Source organism: Neolamprologus brichardi, chromosome 15 (assembly GCF_056152115.1).
Source record: "Neolamprologus brichardi isolate AB-2024 chromosome 15, ASM5615211v1, whole genome shotgun sequence".
Classification (NCBI taxonomy): Eukaryota; Metazoa; Chordata; class Actinopteri; order Cichliformes; family Cichlidae; genus Neolamprologus; species Neolamprologus brichardi.
Window position 1 is genome coordinate 1,050,314 of NC_142118.1, and position 20,250 is coordinate 1,070,563.

The following is a 20,250-nucleotide window of genomic DNA, read 5'->3' on the forward strand; positions in this document are numbered from 1 at the left end:
TGAGTACTCATACTGCTAGTAGCTTTTGAACTTTATCTGCATACAGTGGCACGTTTCCTTTTGTCCTGTTTGTGTAGAGGAAGGATTCTGGTGAAATAACTTCTGAGGCAACCTTTCCTCTCTCCTCTACCCACTTCTGCAAAAACATGAGCTCTTAAACCAGAACATAATTAAGCTTTCTTTCTTTTGGCATTTATTTACTTCAAGACAAATATGAGTCACAGCTAATTCACAGAAAATGCATTTCTCACCACTCTATTTTTGTCTTATTTTCTCATTGTGAGTCCTTGAAAATATTTTTTTCTTATGGCAAGTTCCAGCTCATATCAATTCTGAGGAAATAGCAGGATTTTGTTTTTACACATTATAGTTTCTTGAGCATATATATACACACACACACCTCATATATATCTAACCTCACCCAAACTATTTATACTGTCAGAGTGCTTGGTTACAGCATTGGTACAACCTGTTTTATTTTTGCACCTGTTAACAACAACAATTGGCAAGTGAACAATATTAAGTAAGTAAAATTTTATTTGTATAGCACCTTTCAAGATAAAAATCACAAAGTGCTTCACAGAAAAGCTAAAACATAAAAACATAAATCAACCAAAGGCAAGTTTAAAAAGATGAGTTTTTAGCTGTTTTTTAAATATTGTATGGCAAAACAATACAATAGCCTACAAAGAGAACCCTGTGATAAGTTGATGCACTATGAACAAAAACTTGGTGACAGTAGCAAGGAAGAACAGCCTTTACAGGAACGGAACCAAAACCAGTTCAATGGACGGAAACCAGCAGCATAACTAATAAATAGTTTAGGCTCTTTCTCCGATTCTACTTTTGGTAACTTAAAAAAAAACAAAACAGGTAAACATTAATCTGAGAGTAAAGTGCTCTTCTAAGAGAATATAATAGTTTGAGTTCTTTAAGACATGTTCAAGACAAATATGAGTCACAACTAATTCATAGAAAATTCATTTCTTGGTACGTTTTATAGTTTAGAAAGTATACATTAAAGTTGTATTTTAAATATTGTTATTTTTATTTATAGGAGAAGTGTGACCTCTCTAGTGAGTGTTCCTACTTTAACTGAATGCTTTTCAGATAACTTTTAGAAAAACGTGACAGATGGGTCATTAACAAATTAATTTAAAAACAAAATCGAATAAATCTAATTGTGGAATTTTATTTCATTTTATATTGCACCATATACTAATATGAGCACGGGACAAAAAAGGAAAAAGAAAAAAAAAGCGCGAATAACAGTTCCGGGTGGGAGGTAGAGAGGAGGGAAACGACTTTGGGCACGCGCGTGGTTGGGAGTTGGACTTGTTAACGGTAATCGGTCGTCGAGTTGCTGTGGAGTTCGATTATTTTGTTACCACAAAAATCAGTCTTTAAAAGTGTTAGACAAATTACACGAAACGATAAAAACACCGAGCCTGGACTAACATTTAGCTCACTGGGTTAAATCTGCGAAGTTTAGGTGAGGAGAAGTTTAGCGCCGCTGGGGCTACGGGCGGTTTTTTTTTCTTTTTGGCTAGGCTAACGGTGGCAGGTCTTCTGGGAGCTAACGTCGACGGTACTTCCAGAACACTCGGCAGGATTTTCAGGTGTAAAAACGGTAAGTTCTGTACTAAATCCTCCATGGTTCGCTACTGTAATTCTGTGTGCTTTTAAACTGCCCTCGCCTATTAACTTAGTACCTGATATGATGCTAGCTTTTGCGTTATTGAAGTAACGTGTGATAATAGGTAATTAGTTAGCATTAAAATAAGTTCTTAACATGAAAGGTTTGAAATAATGTTGTTTTCTGATACTAGACTGGACTGTCAGAAAAGACAATAACTAAACGATAGGGTTGTGCTAATAGTGCTAATTTTCAAGATGCTGTCAAACATTTCTGTGATAACCTGTGTGCTGTTTTTCGCCTCGTTTAAAATATTTAAAATAATTGAAAAATATATTTAAAATTTGGAAGTTAAATCTTGTCGTGGAAAAAAGAGAAGAAAAAGTTCCTTCTATTTAGACGGTTGAGGCTTTACTTGACCCCACTGTTAGACACATTTACTTATCATCACTGCAACCCAGTAATTTAATGTATGCCTGTGAAGTTCTCTGCAGAGCGGGTCTTTGCGGGGCACACAAACGAATGTAATTACAGTAGCTACCAAGATAAATGTGCTTATAATACGACCGCAGTTTTTTTTCTACTGCATCATTGGGAGTTTTTACAGGTATTACTAACGGTTTTCTTTGACATTGGAGCTCATACGTTCCTTGGTGGTTGGTAAGGAGCAGTCGGGTCTCAATTCATGGGCTGCATCCTTCTCAGGCCGCATTTGTAGACCGATTACGTCACAGCGACGCGCCGAAGGCTGTCCAAATTCGTAGACTTCTCCGAATGCAGCCGACAAATGCGTCCTCCTTTTCCCCGAATTTGAAGGATGGGTCGGGTGTGTCCTTCGTGGCCCACCTTATCCCAGAATTCATAGCGCGGCCCAGCCAAACTCCAGTTTCCGGCAATGACAGCCAAAGAAAAGCTTACCACAAAACGGAAAAGTTATGACAAATCAGACTATAAGGCAAAAAGAAAGTGCAGCTTTATGGTTTCATGGACAAAAGAATTTCTGTGGCTGCAATATGACGAGCTAAATAACCAGGGCGGCACATAAGTGGTCCGCAGGTGCGCATTCGCTGTCAAAATAAAAAACGTGCACAAGATAAGAAGTTGCAACGCGTGTTTGCGTACATACACATTTTCTGGAGGAGGACAGACATTTGTTTAGAACTCTTAAAGATGTCGAAGAAGCTCCTTTAAGCAATTACTTTGGTATTCCTCCACCTCCAAAGAAATGTCAGAAGGAGTCCGAACCACAAAAGAAGCGCTTATTCTCGGACAAGTGCAGGAGGTGAGCTGGCTTCAAACAAATGATGAACGCACAGAGATTTGGTGCAGAATGTGCCGTGAAAATCCCACTCTAGTGGACAAAAACAGCCTTTTATATGGACGTAAACGCGCGTTGCAACTTCTTATCTGGTGCGCGTCTTTTATTTTGACAGCGAATGCGCACATGCGGACCACTTATGTGCACCCGTGTAAATAACATAATGTTCTGCCGGGTGTGTTGTTGGTTTTCCCTCGATTTCTGAGTCGAGAAGCGCCTTTGTTACTGGGACCAGTAATTTTAAGAAAGGCCCCTATTAGAACCCATGAGAAATGCAAGAAATGCATTATTGCTCAATTTGCAATATCTTTCCCAGAACAAACAGCAATTGCAAATAGAACAGCGTACTATGTTGCGAAGAGTGAACTACCACTGGCAAAATTTAGCAGTCTTTGCAAACTTCAAAAAGCAAATGGCCTAGATCTTGGTTCCACTTGCCTCTTACCGTGACTTCAGTGGAAATTTCAAATTCAGGATCTGACACAGACTGATTCATGTCCTACACAGTTCTTACACGTTCATAGAAATTTCTGTTCAATTAGAACCAAGTATTTGTGTTGATGATTGTAATTTTTATACAATGTTGTAATTTGTGTTTCAACAATTTTTTGATTAATGTTTTGTTTCCGTTACAATATTATACTTTAATGTATAATGTAAAGGAAACAAAACAGGAAACAAACATCAATCAAAAAATTGCTCTCTTTTTTATTCGGGCTACTTAAATTTATTTTGGGCTACCAAAAACTGAAGAGTCCCTGCCCGAAGGGCTACCAGGGATTTTGAAAATTTGCGAGCCCTGTACAGGCAGCTTTGTCTGTGACCATTGAGGACTTTGCTGTTGACAAAGTGATATACTTAAGGACACTGAAAAAATGGCAACTGGGATTGGCATCTTGATTGCGGTGGAATAATACAGAACTTTCTAGACATTGTAGCGTCACTGTCTGACCCTTGCATACTGAGATTCTGCTCTACTACAGTGGTCCCTAACCTCCGGGCCGCGAGAGTTGAGGGTCGGGTGTGAAACGTATGGTTTTCAGGGTTTTTATCGTTAACTCTGTCTTTTCCTGTGTTGTAGTTGTGTCTTATTTTAAAAGAAATATTTAAGTGTTACTATAGTGACCAGAGAGCATTAAGGGGCAGAGAGGAGGATGTTACTCTTAATGTTGTTGGTGCCTTTTAGGAGGACGCTGCTAATAAAGTTATACAATTACACAGTGAATTTGCGTTTATTATTATATTTACAAAATACCAGAGTTTTTGTCTTGGTCGTATAATTTTATTTTGTTTTATTTATCTGCTACACCTTAAAGGCCCGTCCGTGAAAATATTATCTGACATTAAACCGTCCATGGGGCAAAAAAGGTTGGGAACTGCTGCTCTACTACATAAATTAGGGGTAGGTGATATAACCACGCCGTGGACACAAGTTTGTGAATGCAGTAACTCAAGAATGGGGCAATGTAGGATTCTGAAACTCATACCATGTATGTATCTGCTAAAAATCTTGGAGAAGTTCAAATCTCAGTGGTGAATCTCAAGGTCAGAGGTCAGGTTTTCTAAGAATCTTGTAAATGTGATAACTCAAATGAGGCAACGTCAAATTTATACCACTGGTTGTTACATTTAGTGTGTTTATGTGTGTGTGTGTGTGTGTGTGTGTGTGTGTGTGTGTTCCTGTGTTTTCCAGATAAGATCCAGATCCTCATGCAGCGGTGTTTAGAGGTGACAAATCATGGGTAGCTAGATTTGATGAAACTGCCAAAATGTCGTCAATCTTAGGACTCCCTACACGAGGATCAGATGTAACTGTTCTCATATCCAAGGTCCATGTGCATCCCCATTGTGTACTTGTGGAATTCTGGGGAAAATTTAGCCTGGAGAGGACTGCAGAGTATGAACGTCTAGCCAAAGACATCCAGTCCCCTGGGGACTCTTTGCAAGAACTGGAAGGAAAACCTGGTGACCAATGCTTGGTTCAGATTGAGAGTATTTGGTATAGGGCTCGCATAGTCTCAAGTAATGGCTCGAAATACACAGTGTTCCTCATTGACAAAGGAACAACATGCCGTGCCATCACAAGTAGGCTTGCATGGGGTAAAAAGGAGCATTTCCAACTGCCTCCTGAAGTGGAGTTTTGTGTGCTAGCTAATGTGCTACCACTGTCACTTGAGAACAAATGGTCCCCAATGGCGCTTGAATTTCTGAAATCTCTAACTGGGAAGTGTGTGTCAGCACATGTGCAGCAAGTACTAGTCCTGAACAGAACATTCCTCCTGCACATACCTTGCATATCCAAACAAATGTATGAGATGGGATTTGCTAAGAAACTATCCCCAAACATCTTCCAGGACTTTGTCCTAAAGTCAGTGCAGCCCCATAGTGGAGCTGAGGTTTTTCCAGAGATCAAACGGCTGTCCGTGGGACCTGTTGAACAACTGCGCAAGCAAGAGGTGTTCATGTACCCAGAGCTACAGGGAGGAACTGTAGAGACAGTCGTTGTAACAGAAGTGACAAACCCACAGAGGATTTTTTGCCAGTTAAAGGTCTTCTCTCAAGAACTGAAGAAACTGTCAGATCAACTTACACAGAGCTGCGAAGGGAGAATGCCCAATTGCGTTATAGGCCCAGATATGATTGGGTCTCCATGTTCTGCAAGAGGAAGTGATGGCAAATGGTACCGCTCTATTCTACAGCAGGTATTTCCAACCAGTAACATGGTGGAAGTATTGAATGTTGACAGTGGAACCAAAGAGTTTGTTAAAGTGGAGAATGTAAGGTCACTGGCTGCAGAGTTCTTTAGGATGCCAGTTGTCACCTACATCTGCTCTCTCCATGGAGTTATTGACAAAGGGGTAGGATGGACAACCACCCGAATTGACTACCTCAAGTCTCTCCTGCTGTACAAGACGATGATTGCCAAATTTGAGTACCAAAGCATCTCAGAGGGTGTTCACTATGTCACTCTTTATGGAGATGACAATACAAACATGAACATCTTGTTTGGTTCCAAAGAGGGCTGTTTGCTGGACTGTGAAAAAACACTGGAAGATTATGCTATCCGCAACACAGCACACAGGCAACCGCATCCAGCCCAGCAAGAAAGAACGCCGCTAACTCCTGGAGAAGTTGTGGAAGAAAAAGAAGGGAAAGCAGTTGCAGAGAGGGTGCCTGCTGAAGTTCTCCTGGTAAACTCCTTACATGTGGCAGTTGTTCAGCATGTAACAAACCCATCAGAGTTTTACATCCAAACGCAAAACTATACAAAGCAGTTGAATGAATTAATGGATACTATCTACCATCTCTACAAAGATTCTCTGAATAAAGGATCTGTTAGAATTCCAACTGTTGGACTCTACTGTGCAGTCAAAGCAGCAGATGGTGATTTCTACAGAGCAACTGTGACTGAAGTTGGTGAGACACAGGTCGAGGTATTCTTTGTTGATTATGGAAATACAGAAGTGGTCGATAGGAGAAACCTCAGGATACTTCCTGCTGAGTTCAAAAAGCTGCCACGATTGGCACTAAAATGTACTCTGGCTGGTGTCAGACCTAAAGATGGGAGATGGAGTCAGAGTGCCTCTGCCTTTTTCAGAAAAGCAGTAACTGATAAAGAACTAAAAGTACATGTACTGGCCAAATATGATAGTGGCTATGTTGTCCATCTGACAGATCCCAAAGCAGAGGGAGAACAACAAGTCAGTACACTGTTGTGTAGTTCTGGTCTTGCTGAAAAGGCTGGCAAACCAGGGCAGTGCAAAGACACAATGCATCCTGCTATTACTCCTCCCACACAATATCCAGTTGCCAGCCCACCATGTGGGAATAAGAACACTGGATTGGCTCTCCAAGTCCAAAACATAGTTGGCCTTAGCCAGAAAGAAGGAAGAATGGCTACCTTTAAGGAACACATGTTTCCTATCGGAAGTGTCCTTGATGTCAATGTGTCCTTCATTGAGAGCCCAAGCGACTTTTGGTGCCAGCTAGTTTATAATGCAGGACTCTTGAAATTGCTCATGGATGACATACAGGCACGCTATGCAGGCAGTGAGTTTCAGCCAAATGTCGAAACGGCTTGTGTTGCTCGTCACCCTGGTAACGGATTGTGGTACAGGGCCCTTGCGATTCATAAACATGAAACCGCTCATGTGGATGTGTTGTTTGTTGACTATGGCCAGACAAAGACGGTCTCCTTCCAAGACCTGAGGAGAATCGGCCCAGAATTTCTTACTCTGCACGGTCAGGCTTTTCGATGCAGTCTGTTGAATCCCATTGACCCTACATCTGCTGTAACTGAGTGGAGCGAAGAGGCAGTAGAAAGGTTTAAAAACTTTGTGGACTCGGCTGCTTCCAACTTTGTGATTCTGAAATGCACCATATATGCTGTCATGTGCAGTGAGCAGAAGATTGTTTCCAACATTGTGGATCTAGAAACTCCATTTGAGAGTATTTGCAGTAGTATGGTAAATGTCATGAAAGGTACACCTCCCAAAAAAGCTATGGGACCATCTTTTCGTCTGGATACATACTACTACTCAACACACAGTGTCAAAACTGGGATGGAGGAAGAGGTCACAGTGACATGTGTGAACAATGTCAATCAGTTCTACTGCCAGCTTGAAAAGAATGCTGATGTGATAAATGACCTCAAGATGAAAGTGAGCAGTTTTTGTCGTCAGCTTGAGAATGTGAAGCTTCCAGCAGTCTTTGGAACTCTGTGCTTTGCAAGGTATACTGATGGGCAGTGGTACAGAGGGCAGATCAAGGCCACAAAGCCAGCACTCCTGGTTCATTTTGTGGATTACGGGGACACTATTGAAGTAGATAAATCTGACTTGCTCCCAGTTCCCAGAGAGGCAAACGACATCATGTCTGTGCCTGTGCAAGCAGTGGTGTGTGGTCTTTCTGATGTCCCTGCCAATGTTTCCAGTGAGGTGAACAGCTGGTTTGAGACAACTGCAACAGAATGCAAATTCCGAGCGCTGGTAGTGGCCAGAGAACCTGATGGGAAAGTGCTAGTTGAGCTCTATCTTGGAAACACTCAGATCAATTCAAAGCTCAAGAAAAAGTTTCAGATTGAGATGCACACAGAAAGCCAGGTTGTTTGCCATGGTCGGAGAGCTTTTGAGGCTTCACCGAGTTGTTCGCAAAAGACGACAAAACGGACCACAAAAATGGAAGATGACACACAATTCCTGAAGAAAAACAGTTTCTCTGCTTCAAAACCTCCGTTTACTTTAAGGGATGACAGGAAATCTAATGAAATGAACCTTTGGAACAAAACAACAAAGTCAGTTCATGAAAATGGTCAAAGGATCAAGAGTCCACGACTAGAGTTGTACACACCTCCACAGCAAAGGCAGTCATCTGCTGGTGGCAATGTCAGATCTTCACATCTTCCAACAGATACCAAGAAACTCAAGTCAACAGTAAATGGCACAGAATCCCAAAAGGAAAGTAATGCTGAAAAGCTTCCTAAACTTTCAGACTTGCCCTCAAATTCTATCACACCTGGTATGGTAGCAGATGTCTACATGTCACATTGCAACAGCCCATTAAGTTTCTATGTGCAGTGTGTAAGGGATGAGGATCATATATATTCCCTGGTAGAAAAGCTCAATGACCCCAATTCAACTCCAGAAACCAACAGGCTCAAAAACGTGCTACCAGATGACCTTGTTCAAGCACAGTTCGCAGATGATTCCTCATGGTACCGAGCAGTTGTAAGAGAACTCCATGGTGATGCAATGGCTCTCATTGAGTTTGTTGATTTTGGCAATACAGCCATGACTCCACTTTCCAAGATGGGCAGACTCCACGAGAAATTCTTGCAGCTGCCAATGTACAGCACACACTGTATGCTGAGTGATGCTGCTGGTCTCGGGGAACAGGTTGTAGTTGATCCAGATGTGGTGTCGGCTTTCAAAGAAAAGATTTCTAGCAGTGGAGAAAAAGTGTTCAAGTGCCAGTTTGTCAGGAAAATTGGGTCTGTGTGGGAAGTTAACCTTGAAGACAATGGTGTGAAGGTTACGTATAAAGTGCCTACTGTAGATCCTGAAATCACTTCAGAGAAACTTGAGCAAGTAAAGGAAAGGAAGGAGCCATCCCAGGTATCTGATATCAGAGAAGTGCCAGAGAGATCAGTGCTGAGCCACTGCTCCCCACATAACTTTCTGGAAGACCTTTTTGAGGGGCAGAAATTGGAAGCCTATATCACAGTCATAAATGATGATCAGACTTTCTGGTGTCAGTCTGCTAGTTCAGAAGAACATGATGAGATCTTATTAGGTCTCTCAGAAGTTGAGAATTCAGCAGGTCAGAACCATATTGATCCAGATGCTCTTGTTCCTGGAAGTCTATGTATTGCTCGCTTTTTAGACGATGAGTTGTGGTATCGTGCAGAGGTCATTGACAAAAATGAGGGTGAGCTCTCTGTTTTCTTTTTGGACTATGGAAACAAGGCTAGAGTCAGCATAACAGATGTGAGAGAAATGCCACCTTGCTTGTTGAAGATTCCACCACAGGCATTTTTGTGCGAGCTTGAAGGCTTTGATGTTTTGTGTGGATATTGGGAAAGTGGAGCAAAGGTTGAATTGTCTGCACTCATAGATGTCAAACTGTTGCAGTTGACTGTCACAAAACTAGCAAGAGCTACAGGAACAATCTTTGTGCAGGTGGAATGCGAAGGTCAGGTGATAAACGAGTTGATGAAAACCTGGTGGAAGAGCTTCATAACCGAAAATAAAGCCAAAGCAGATGAACCGCCTGATTCAGATGAAGCATCAGTGCAGACTGACTCATCTGTAAATGAGTCTGTGGTATCTGACGATCAAGTAGAGAATCCCAAAACCCAAGAAGCAGACAAATCTCATATCCACTTTGAGAAAGACAACAGTGACGAGCTCAGCACTGATCAGTTTGAGCCTTGCACAGAAGATGAGGTACAAAAATTAAGTACTCCAAAGTCCTCTAAAGATTCAGTTCATCTTGAGATTTTTGGGATCCAAGAAGAAAGACAGATCAAGGACAGATTTCCTGGTGATAGTGGTATAGATGAAAGTATATTGTCGCCACTTGATGACAAAGACCAAAATGTTTTGACTGTGAACTTTAACATGGAGGACACTAACAAAGAACCTGAAGAGGAGCAAGTCTTGGTAATGGACCCTCTTGGGCCCAACGTCTCAAGTTCTCCAGTGGATGAGAACCTTTTAGAGACAACAGATGACCATGAGAGAACTGCAAACACTGACAAGGAATCTCTACTTGAAGAGATGAACACAGTTTCCTACAGCTCTGACATCATGAATGTTTCTGGTAAGAAAGAGCTTAATTTCTCTTTTTAAAAATGTTTTTCTCCTTGTTAGCACACAATATGGTTGAGTTCAAATCTGCTCAAATCATAATGAACGCCATGTCATTCTGGAAAAATACCTGTGTAATAATATTACATTTGCTTGCTGGAGTCTGATGGAGTTGAGTCTCACATGTTGTCAGTTATTATGCAAGTTAATGATTTCATATGTGTTGCATTTTCCTTTTTCTATTTCCAGATCTAGCCAAAAACCAAGATGGAGTAACAGCTTCTGTAGGAAGTGGTACTTCCCTGAACCGTAGGACAACTGTGAAATTGGTAGATTTAAACTTCATTATGTCGAAATAAACTGATGATCTTTTTAAAAGCCTTAAAAGTAGGACTGTGCGATATGATGAAATATATTGGATGATAAAATTAAAACATCTGTAATTTCATATTATACACTATCGTTTGTTTCATGGTGTCGCAAAATAAACCGTTTACGGCAATATTTTTTCATCGTTTGGATGGCCACCATGCAGGCACAGAGAATACCAGCATGGCCGTTGATGATGAGGCAGAACCAGTTAGCTCCAAACAGAAGGACCAGTCAAAACAAATCGAGGACCTTATTTCTAAACGAGGGGCTACCTCTGTAGCATGGACATGGTTTGGTTAGGAAAAGTCTGACGCGGACCAGAAAACTGTACGATGCAAATTATGCTGCAAACCGGTCCCCACTTCAGACTCAAACACGACAAACCTCTTCTACCACCTACGCACGAATCACGTGAAAGAGTACGGAGAGAGTTTATGGACGAGAACCAAAAAGAACCGCCAGGTGCTCAAAATACACCTCAAACGTTAGAACAGGCTTTTCCCCGCACCACGCCATGTAATAAATACTCACAAAGAAAATGGCGTCCGTTACAACTTGTAACTAAAAATATATAGTTTCATGCATGAAAACACTTCACACAAGTCGAGTTGCCCAAGATTCACGGAATTTACAGAAAATGCACTATATTGTGATACATATCATTATCGGGATGAGAAATGTCATATCAGGATGAGATTTTGGTCATATCGCACAGCCCTACTTTAAAGCCTCATTCTGTAATTTAAAATTGTTGATCACATACGTACATATTGGTATCTTCCATTTTCTCAAGGTTCCAAGGAACGCTGTAAGTCTCATGGAAAGTACTGAAGTCTCAAAACAGGTACAAGAAATGACAGCACAAGACATTTGATTGGATTAAACTATTAGAACATTGACAAGGACATAATTTTGTTTACTTTGTTCTTTTCTTCAGATTCCGACTGAATTAGTGCTGCCCTCCCTTGTGCCTCCTGAGGAGCAGTTGTGCAGTGAGTGCTTCTTATTTTGTCATCCAACTCTTGATACGGTGGTTTTTCATTTTGAAAGGCTTAAAGTGAAAGGGAATGAAAAAACAACGAGGTTACTTTCTGTAGTTTGGCCAGCTGACGGCCACAGTTACAGCGTTGATTTAGTTTAAGTCATAGTCTTTTGAAACATTAAGTTTTAGATATAATTTAAGGATCTAAATGCTTTTAGCTTTAGTCTAGTTTTAGTTGACTACATTTCATAAGACTATAGAAGACTAAATCTGAAATTGATTCAGTTTAGTATAAGGTGTGAAAGTTTGTCATGGTTTTACTGATGAGAGAAAACACAACTGATGATGTTTCAAAAGAACACAAGTACTCACAAGTACTCGTATTGAGAAATGTCTCAGGCTGATGATATGGGGTATAAATGGGTGCAATTGTCCACAAAGGTGCTCCCAATGAACCGGAAAGTGAGGCCGGAGATGGGATGAGTCAGCAAGAGGTTCCATGTGCTACCACACAAGCTGAGGTATGCTGGGGACGAGGATATACTGTAATATTGGTATCAATGTTAAGCAGTTCTGCTTTTGTCATGATTAGTAAATATCAGATTGATTATTTACTGTTGTGACTAAGGGTAAAATGCTCTTACTACACTGATATAGTCCCCAACTCTCAGGTGAGTAAAGATTAATCTGCTCTATTTCAGAGTGACTCTGTGAGCGATGAGGAGTCCTTGGTTCATCTCAACATTCCAAATTCAGGTTTGATGAGATTTTGCCAGATTTGATATTTACATGTTAAGTTCAAATGCAAGTCTGCAAGCATGAACCTCGCATGAAACAACAGTACACCATACTGCCAAAAGTATTCACTCACCCATCCAAATCAGTGAATTTCAGTGTTCCAATCACTTCCATGGTCACATGCAAATAGAATTAAGTATCTAGGCAGGCAGACCGCTACTGCAAATATTTGTAAAGGAATGGGTCGCTCTCAGGAGCTCAGTGTGTTACTGTGTTAGCATGCCACCTGTGGAACAAGTGCAGTTGTGAAATGTCCTCGCTACTAAGTATTAATATGAAGTAGAAGTGATTGGAAATGACAGCAGCTCAGCTACTGCAGCTCAGTGGAAGGTCACGTAAAATCGCATAGCAGGGCCAGCAGATGCTGAGGTGCAGAGGTCCTTGGATGCAGTGGTGTAAAGCATGCTGCCACTAGACTCTAGAACATAAACACACTTCTAAACCTTGTGGTGGAAGAGATGGAAGAGCTGTTTTAGCTGCAAGCAAAGGGTAGCCGGACATTATATTAAATCCTTTGGATTAAGATTGGAATGCAACTTAAGTTCATATGTTGGTGAAGGCAGATGAGTGAATACTTTTTGGCAATATAGTATAGATATGCCAATGATGTGGTTATTTTTTTAAGCAAGTAAGCTATCATTCCCCATTTAAAACTTTCCAGCTTGTCTGTGTTTGGATCTCGCAGACACTGACGAAGCTGCCAGTGAGCCCCTCACGTGCACTGTGTCCTCGCTGGAGAAGGTAACTAGATAGTGGAGTGTGTCTGTATGTGTGCTGTCTTCTGACTGCCAATAACTGCCTTTTTAAGTGGTGATACATTGTCCCACCAGGGACATGTAACTGCTCATGTATTTAAAAAATAAAATAAAAAATTATATTGTGGTGACAGTGCACAGAATACATTGACCAACGAGGCAAAAAAACAAACAAAATCTGCAATCAGTTCATGGGATGCATGGCTGAGGATATATTGCTCAGTAAATATTGAAAAACACATTGAAGTGATGTCTTCAGATCAGCTTTTTAAAATGTATTTATTTTTTGCCATGTGCAGTTTTTATATTGATTGTGTAGTCTCTAATTTGAAGTGTAAAACATAATTTCAACATTGTTCTGAAATTTTATTTTAAAAATATGTTAAAGCACAGATTTTGATTTGGGATTTGCTACGGAAAACAAGCAGAGGTTACAAAATATACTCGCATGCAGAAATGGATTTGAAGCTACAGAATTGTAAAATTAGACTACAAATATTTTAATCACCAAGATTACTTTTTTGTTATTTTTTTTTAGGGTGATGAGATTGAAGAAGTGACCTGTTGTACTGAAGAGGCTTGCGTAACAGATGTCTGCACAGGTATCAGACTTCAGATCAGGGAGTGTACAGTTCACTGCTTCTGAGTAATATTCAGTTTCTCTGTGAAGTCCTCCTTTTAGATATGCACGCAGTTTTGTTTTGTTTTTTTACTGCAGAGCAAAAAAAGCCGAGTGGTGATGGTGAAGACTGTCTGAGCTGTGTGACAGCAGAGGAAACGGTAATTTGTTTCTGTTGGTTTTCAGAGTAACTAAACAACAATGTCTTGCAGCTGTATAGCTCATACGTGATTAGGCTTTTCACAGGTAAATTTATCTGACACATACTGACCCTGTAGAACACTTTATTTCTCTTGTCTCTGTATTTCCTGACAGTAAAGTAGTACAACTTCTTCTTTTATAGGTCCAGAATGGATCGCTTGGTGAGTCATTTTTAATACTGAGTTACACAACATATGACACTGCAAACTTCTTATTACAATATTAATATAAACAAATATGAGGATAATTTAACCAGCAGCCTATAATAACAGTGCATGCAACAAGTGCATGATTGCAGTCTCTGACAGCTGGACAGATGCATGGGTCTGCTGGCAGCAGAGCTCATATTTTACAAACAAAGAACAAACTATAATATTGGAACACATAATGGAGGTTGCTATTAAAACAGGTGTACCATAAAGAGAGATGTTAGCTAACACTTTTAAGGAGTTGTACCAATATAATTATTCTTGGAGCAGACAGCCAAAATTTCTTTTAGCCAGCATGAAGAAAAATACAATAAAATGATGAGTTAAAGACAAAGACTGGAACACATCGGCTGTGGTAGGAGGTGTTTTTGTCCTTGAGCTCTTATTTAAATGTAATCTGCTGTGCAGCAGGTTATGTCTGCACAAGTTATTGATTAGTGGCTTGATGAGAGAATGCCCACACTTTGTTCTCTTTGTTGCCAAAACTCTGTTTATTATAGAATGAAATTAAACATGAGGTGAAGATGTGGCGTTGATATGAAGTGTTATTACTTTAACAGACACTCCTTCAGGGAACACAGTGGAAGGTGGTGATGTTGCCCTAGAGGATCGAGGACCGTGGACAACTACTCCTAGCGGGGTATGAACATCAGACGGGTATAGTACAAACCAAGTTGAACACAGCCAGGCTTTGGTCGCATTAGCTGGTTCGACAAAACCAAAAACCCAGGTTGGTGATAACGAGTGTGGTTATCAGCTTTCTTTGTTAAGCCAGACAGAGCCAGAGTGCTGCCTCCTCCAGTAAGAGACGTTCTCAGGTGATGATGAGGAAATGGTGATCAAGGTGTTTACGTTCAACACTGTTTCAAATAAGAGAAAAGATTAAATGTTGCAGAAAATCATGAATCTGGTGATTTGGTGCACAGAGAGGTAACAAACATTTTAATTCCAGTTCATTATTTTATGTCCAAGTGTGAGCTCAGTGCTGATGTTTATATGGAGGTGACGACAGCTCCGAAACGTTAAACTGGATTTATTTACACTTTAAAAATTACCGTCTCGGCCTAAGAAAGGACACATGGAAGTATTAAGTTTGTTAGCAGATTTATTTTATTATTATTATTATTATTATTATTATTATTATTATTTTAGCCTTCATTTGGGGGCGGGGGGAAGGGGAAGACCCCTTAATGAGATTATCCTGGTGAACAAAGAGCAGAACTATCACAATTTGCATAAATTTAGTTGCACACACAGTTTAGTAGAGGCAATATAAATGAAAATAAAACAGAAACCAATACAATTTTAAACTTTGGTGTCAATAAAAAAAAGAAAAACAGTAAAAGTGCTTGTCTACTATCAGGAGTAAGGTAATAATATTCAGGCCAAACGTGCAGCTTGAAACAACTGCATCCAGATCATTTAAAATTGCCCTAAATTTATTAAATGAGACCAGGTCCTTAAGGCTTAACGACTTGCACATATCAAATGTACTTGGCCAGGAAAGAAACTTCTTATCACTTGAAATGAAACTAAAAGAATCAGTGAAAATGTAGCAGATGTTAAACTGAACACGAGCTGCTTCTGTTTGTTGGAGCGGGCTTTAAAGTGATGAGTGTGATCGTTTTGTTTCAGGACGACTCGATAACCGAAGATGAGACGTTGTGTCTTCGTGAGGATACACTTTCTGGTGTGTCAGCTTGGCTTTTTAAATATCAGATCTGATTACATAACACGCATAGGGCTACATTTCCTGTATATTTTCTGTTGCAGCTTTACAATCTGATGCTGAGCCACAGACCTCCACAGCTATTAAATCTTCAGATTTGGTAATGCATATTTTTCCAATTTGAGGTTTAAATGTAACATTGTATCTCTGCAGAGACTATACACACTGTTTGTATTCCTGTGCAGAATAGCCTTGTTGAAGAGGTGACCTGTCTTGTTGGAGAGATCTGTTTGACAGAAGTCTGTAGAGGTACTGTTTAAATTAAAGAGCTCATTTACAGCTTTATATTTTAATTCTGGGCTACTACAGTAGCTTGGTGTGATTCACAGTTCAGCTAAAGGTTGTGTAACCTGCACTGAGCCAAGCCACTGTAGCTACTACAGCTGCTCATTTCAAACAGAAGGTTTCATCAGCAGGTGGGTGGACCCTCTGTACCCACAGCAAGGGCTGTGTGTCTGAGGTGACCACAGCATGGATGCCCCCTCTCAATAACATTGTATGGAGCCAAGAAAGAAAGTCCAGTCTGACACAGAGCATTGAGAGGAGTCTGAAGCTTTAGCTGTACACACACTGACCTCATTCCTTTAAACTAGGACCATGCTTGTTGTAAGCCTTCATTTGCAGTGTGTATGCATTTTTGTCATTTAGAAATGAAAAGTATTTTTATTATTTAATTTCACAAACATAAACGTGCATCAAGAAACACGCTTCATTATATACTCATGTATTCTTGTTTTTCAGATCTAAAAGAGGAAGCTGAAATGTTGACGGAGGAGTGTGAGCTGCAGGAGTGTCCACCTTCCCAACAAAATGAGGTAAGAAAGGTAAAAATGAATGAATTCAGTTTAAAGTCTAAATCTAAATATGGAGACTTGATATTTTATGTTTTAGGACTGTCCCTAAAAGACATCTGTCATAAATATCACATGGTTGATGATTCACTGACATTAGGCTATGCGGGGCGATTGTGGCTCAAGAGTTGGGAGTTCGCCTTGTAATCGGAAGGTTGCCGGTTCGAGCCCCGGCTTGGACAGTCTCAGTCGTTGTGTCCTTGGGCAAGACACTTCACCCGTTGCCTACTGGTGGTGGTCAGAGGGCCCGGTGGCGCCAGTGTCCGGCAGCCTCGCCTTTGTCAGTGCGCCCCAGGGTGGCTGTGGCTACAATGTAGCTGCCATCACCAGTGTGTGAATGTGTGGATGACTGGATGTGTAAAGCGCTTTGGGGTCCTTAGGGACTAGTAAAGCGCTATACAAATACAGACCATTTACCATTTTTAGGCTATGGATGTTCCTGGAAAGGTTTGTGTTTTTTTTTCAGTTTATGATGCTTTTAACATAGCAGTGTAATATCTTAAACACAAAATGTATTTTTTGGCACTAAAAAGTACTAACAGGGTGAGCAACATTCAAGCATCTAACTTGTGTATTTCTACACTTCTGCAGTCATGTGGAAGAGTTTTCACAGGACTCTGCACATTTCTAACAACACTATTACTGCTTCCTTATTAATTAAGTAGCAGCCAGGTGCTAATGTTCAAATGCATTTCATTAACTGATTATCTTCAGGTGTGAGCACCTCTGTAAAAGCAGGAGTTTTGGCACTTCTCTGTATATAAAAATATTCTAAAGTCAAATGTGAGGCCGTCTGTCCACCAGCTGAAGCTTGGTTTAATCAGATCATGTAACAGGACAATGATCCCTACGCACAGCAGCAGATCTGCAAAAGAAATAGAACAGCCAGAGTCGAGACTCAGCCCAGTTACAACGCTGTGCTGAGAAAAAACCTCAGTGAACTGAAGCAAAGACAAGTGGATCCTTCTCCGATGCTGAGACTGACACTCATACAGAAAATTATTTGCTGCTCATGATAACTGTTGTTCTACAAGATGTCCAATCATGAGGTGTGCTTCATTTTTCTGCACGAGTGCTGTGAATGTTTTTTTTCCACATGACTGCAAGTGCTTGCATTTTCTGTTGGGTATTTGACAGTATGTTCAGTGCACACTGCTTATGCACGTGCTCTTCATTGTACCACCGACGTATCTAGATGGCACTCATGTTAGCCTAAAGAATACCAAACACACATTACTGTTTTTTCATTCAACCTTTTTAACATTTCCAGAGTTGTGATGACAGTGTGTCGACAGACGAGCTGCCTTCTCCTTAGGACAGTTTTGGTAAGTTTTGTTCTCCAGAATAATCCGGTCAGGTGAAAGAACAGCATTCATACAAAGTAACCATTGGAGTAGGAAGTAGTAACAGAAATGAAGAGCCTGTCATTGGGTGCTTCTTATTCTGCAAACATGTCTAATCACTTTCTTGTGCCTCAACTTCTTTGATGCTCATATTAAAATATAATAAATAACCACGAGTGTGGAGCTGAGTGATGTTTCAGAAAGCAGGTGTAACAAACTCTGAGTCTCACTGAACTCTGATGGTGCAGCCAACTCAGTGCAGCGCAAAAAACCAGGAGAGCTAAAATATCAATATATGATCGATGAATAGAAAAGAGATTTTATTCAGCCTCGTCAGTCAACTTTTACACTTTTGTGCTTATGTGTTGGTAGATGAGGTGTTCAGCAGTAACCCGACGGGAGTCTACATGACGGCAACCTTATGTGGCCCAAACTGAAGGGTGTTTTTTTTCTTTAAAGAATGATTGTTCTGTGATATCAGACATTAATCTCGGTGATCTGCAGCGGCAAAGTTGTTGAGATTCAAACTTTCAAATAAGGCAGCATTTAAAACTGCAGCAGAACTCAGCCAGCTTGTTGAACCAGTGGTCAGCAGCAGTTACTTGAAGCAATCATTTTGTCTGACACACTGGCAGAAATGTTGGATCACTCTTCTTCACAACAAAGCTTCGGTTCATTGAGGTTTGCAGCTGTGTTGAGGTCTGGCCATTGCAACACTGATTCTTTTTCTTTTTCTGTTGGAGGTTTGCTGCTGTGCTTGAATTCTAGTCGAGCTTAAGTTTGGTTGACTCAGTGAGTACAAAGTGTCGAGGTCACGTGGCTGCAAAACAAACCCGTCCTCAGCCTTCCACCTCTGTGACAGTTTGTATGGGGTGTTTGTGATGTAACAGCCCAAAGTCAGATGTAACTTTGCAAACCTAAGTTGTACTGCCAGAGGCTTTCCCCCGGCAGCCGTTCCTACTTATTCAGTGTTTCTGTAGTTTTACTGTCATGAACTCCAACTTTACTGAGGCTGAGCTGTAGCTCAAAGCTTTGCTCTTATAGAGATGTGACGGTGGATTTAGGGTTTCTCAGGTTTGTAAGGGTCCTGTGACGACTTTGTTTTTCACACAGCTGTAGATTCTAGATTTTGTTTCTGTGATAGTAAGTCTGCAGTGTTGATTGCTCTCAGTCCCTGCACTGACGACAGATTGATGATGAAAGCAGCCATGTTAAAAGAAACTTTGAGTCTTTAAAAAGATATCAAATCTTTATCAACTGTATGAATGAAGAATTAAAACTGTCAGCTGCTTCAGGCACAGAAACTCGGGGCGTGTTGAAGGAAACCTGTCACGGTGCACGTTAGCATCACACGCTGCTGCTCTTGTAACTGACTCAGAGCTGAAGTTGGCGTTCTGTCAGAGTTTCTTCATCTCAGCGTTTCCACTAAACCTGCTTTCTGGAACATGTGCAGATACAGATACCTGTCTGTTTGTTCTGAATGAGTTATGTTGATGTATGACGTTACCATTGAAAGTAGGAGGAGACAAAAAGGCGTATTTGCTGACTGTTGCTTTGTTGCTGCTAACTTCCTTTCAGGAATCCAGCTGTCAAAGCTGTTCAGCTGAGCAGCAGCCGGCAGAGTGACTGCCTCTTCTTTTCTTTTTGGACGTTAAATAGAAGATTACTGTAACTGCATATTGTTTTGTGTTGTTTCAGATGGTTCAGTTCATTTTTTCTGTGTTCATTTTAAGTGCCCAATGCCAGTGTTGTCATTGTTTTGGCTTCTTTGTGTGTTATCGTCCTATCGTCATACCCTTTGATCTGCTTATTTCATTGTTCCTCTAAAAACAAACAGCTGTGAAGCTAAAAGTCTTTATATGGTAATAGTTGATAAAACATGAGGAGTTTGTTTTGATAAACTGCCAAACAATTCTTTAGATGTTTGAGTCTTTAGTTTCTTTGCTCTGGTTTCAGTGGCTGTTGTGAAATGCATGGAAAAAAATCTATTTGGTGTTAATCGACGAGTTGAAGCAAATTTGTGTTGGCACAATAAATATTAATATTCATGCACATGAGTCATGGTTTTGCTTCCCCATTTAATTAGTTTCTGTAACATTTTATTAAAAAGGAACGCGTCTTAGAAATGTT

At 40.5% G+C, this 20,250-nt stretch overlaps 1 protein-coding gene across 5 annotated transcripts; it reads left to right on the forward strand.

The window, feature by feature from the left end:
* The first annotated feature begins 1,286 nt into the window (after window positions 1-1,286).
* tdrd6a (tudor domain containing 6a) lies at window positions 1,287-20,170 on the forward strand. 5 transcript variants are annotated; one of them, XM_006792961.2, is made up of 18 exons: window positions 1,287-1,630; window positions 4,648-10,274; window positions 10,511-10,590; window positions 11,427-11,477; window positions 11,571-11,625; window positions 12,057-12,136; window positions 12,317-12,371; window positions 13,075-13,154; window positions 13,707-13,770; window positions 13,887-13,948; window positions 14,131-14,149; window positions 14,758-14,837; window positions 15,833-15,887; window positions 15,971-16,026; window positions 16,112-16,175; window positions 16,668-16,750; window positions 18,048-18,102; window positions 19,699-20,170. In XM_006792961.2, exons 2-17 carry the CDS (start codon window positions 4,724-4,726, stop codon window positions 18,090-18,092), a joined length of 6,480 nt encoding a protein of 2,159 aa, XP_006793024.2. In that variant the 5' UTR covers window positions 1,287-1,630; window positions 4,648-4,723; the 3' UTR covers window positions 18,093-18,102; window positions 19,699-20,170. The 5 variants fall into 5 exon arrangements, 4 of the variants coding, with proteins under 4 accessions (XP_006793024.2, XP_006793025.2, XP_006793026.2 ...); XM_006792962.2 differs by having other exon boundaries at window positions 16,668-16,741; XM_006792963.2 differs by having other exon boundaries at window positions 13,099-13,154.
* The last annotated feature ends 80 nt before the right edge of the window (window positions 20,171-20,250 follow it).

What these genes read in the sequence shown, in the direction of transcription:
- tdrd6a (XM_006792961.2), top strand. Translation starts at nt 4,724, where the DNA reads ATGTCGTCAATCTTAGGACTCCCTACACGAGGATCAGATGTAACTGTT. An exon ending in GTACTGAAGTCTCAAAACAG is followed by an intron (nt 11,478 to 11,570) that starts GTACAAGAAATG and finishes TCTTTTCTTCAG; the next exon opens with ATTCCGACTGAATTAGTGCT. An exon ending in GTGCTACCACACAAGCTGAG is followed by an intron (nt 12,137 to 12,316) that starts GTATGCTGGGGA and finishes GCTCTATTTCAG; the next exon opens with AGTGACTCTGTGAGCGATGA.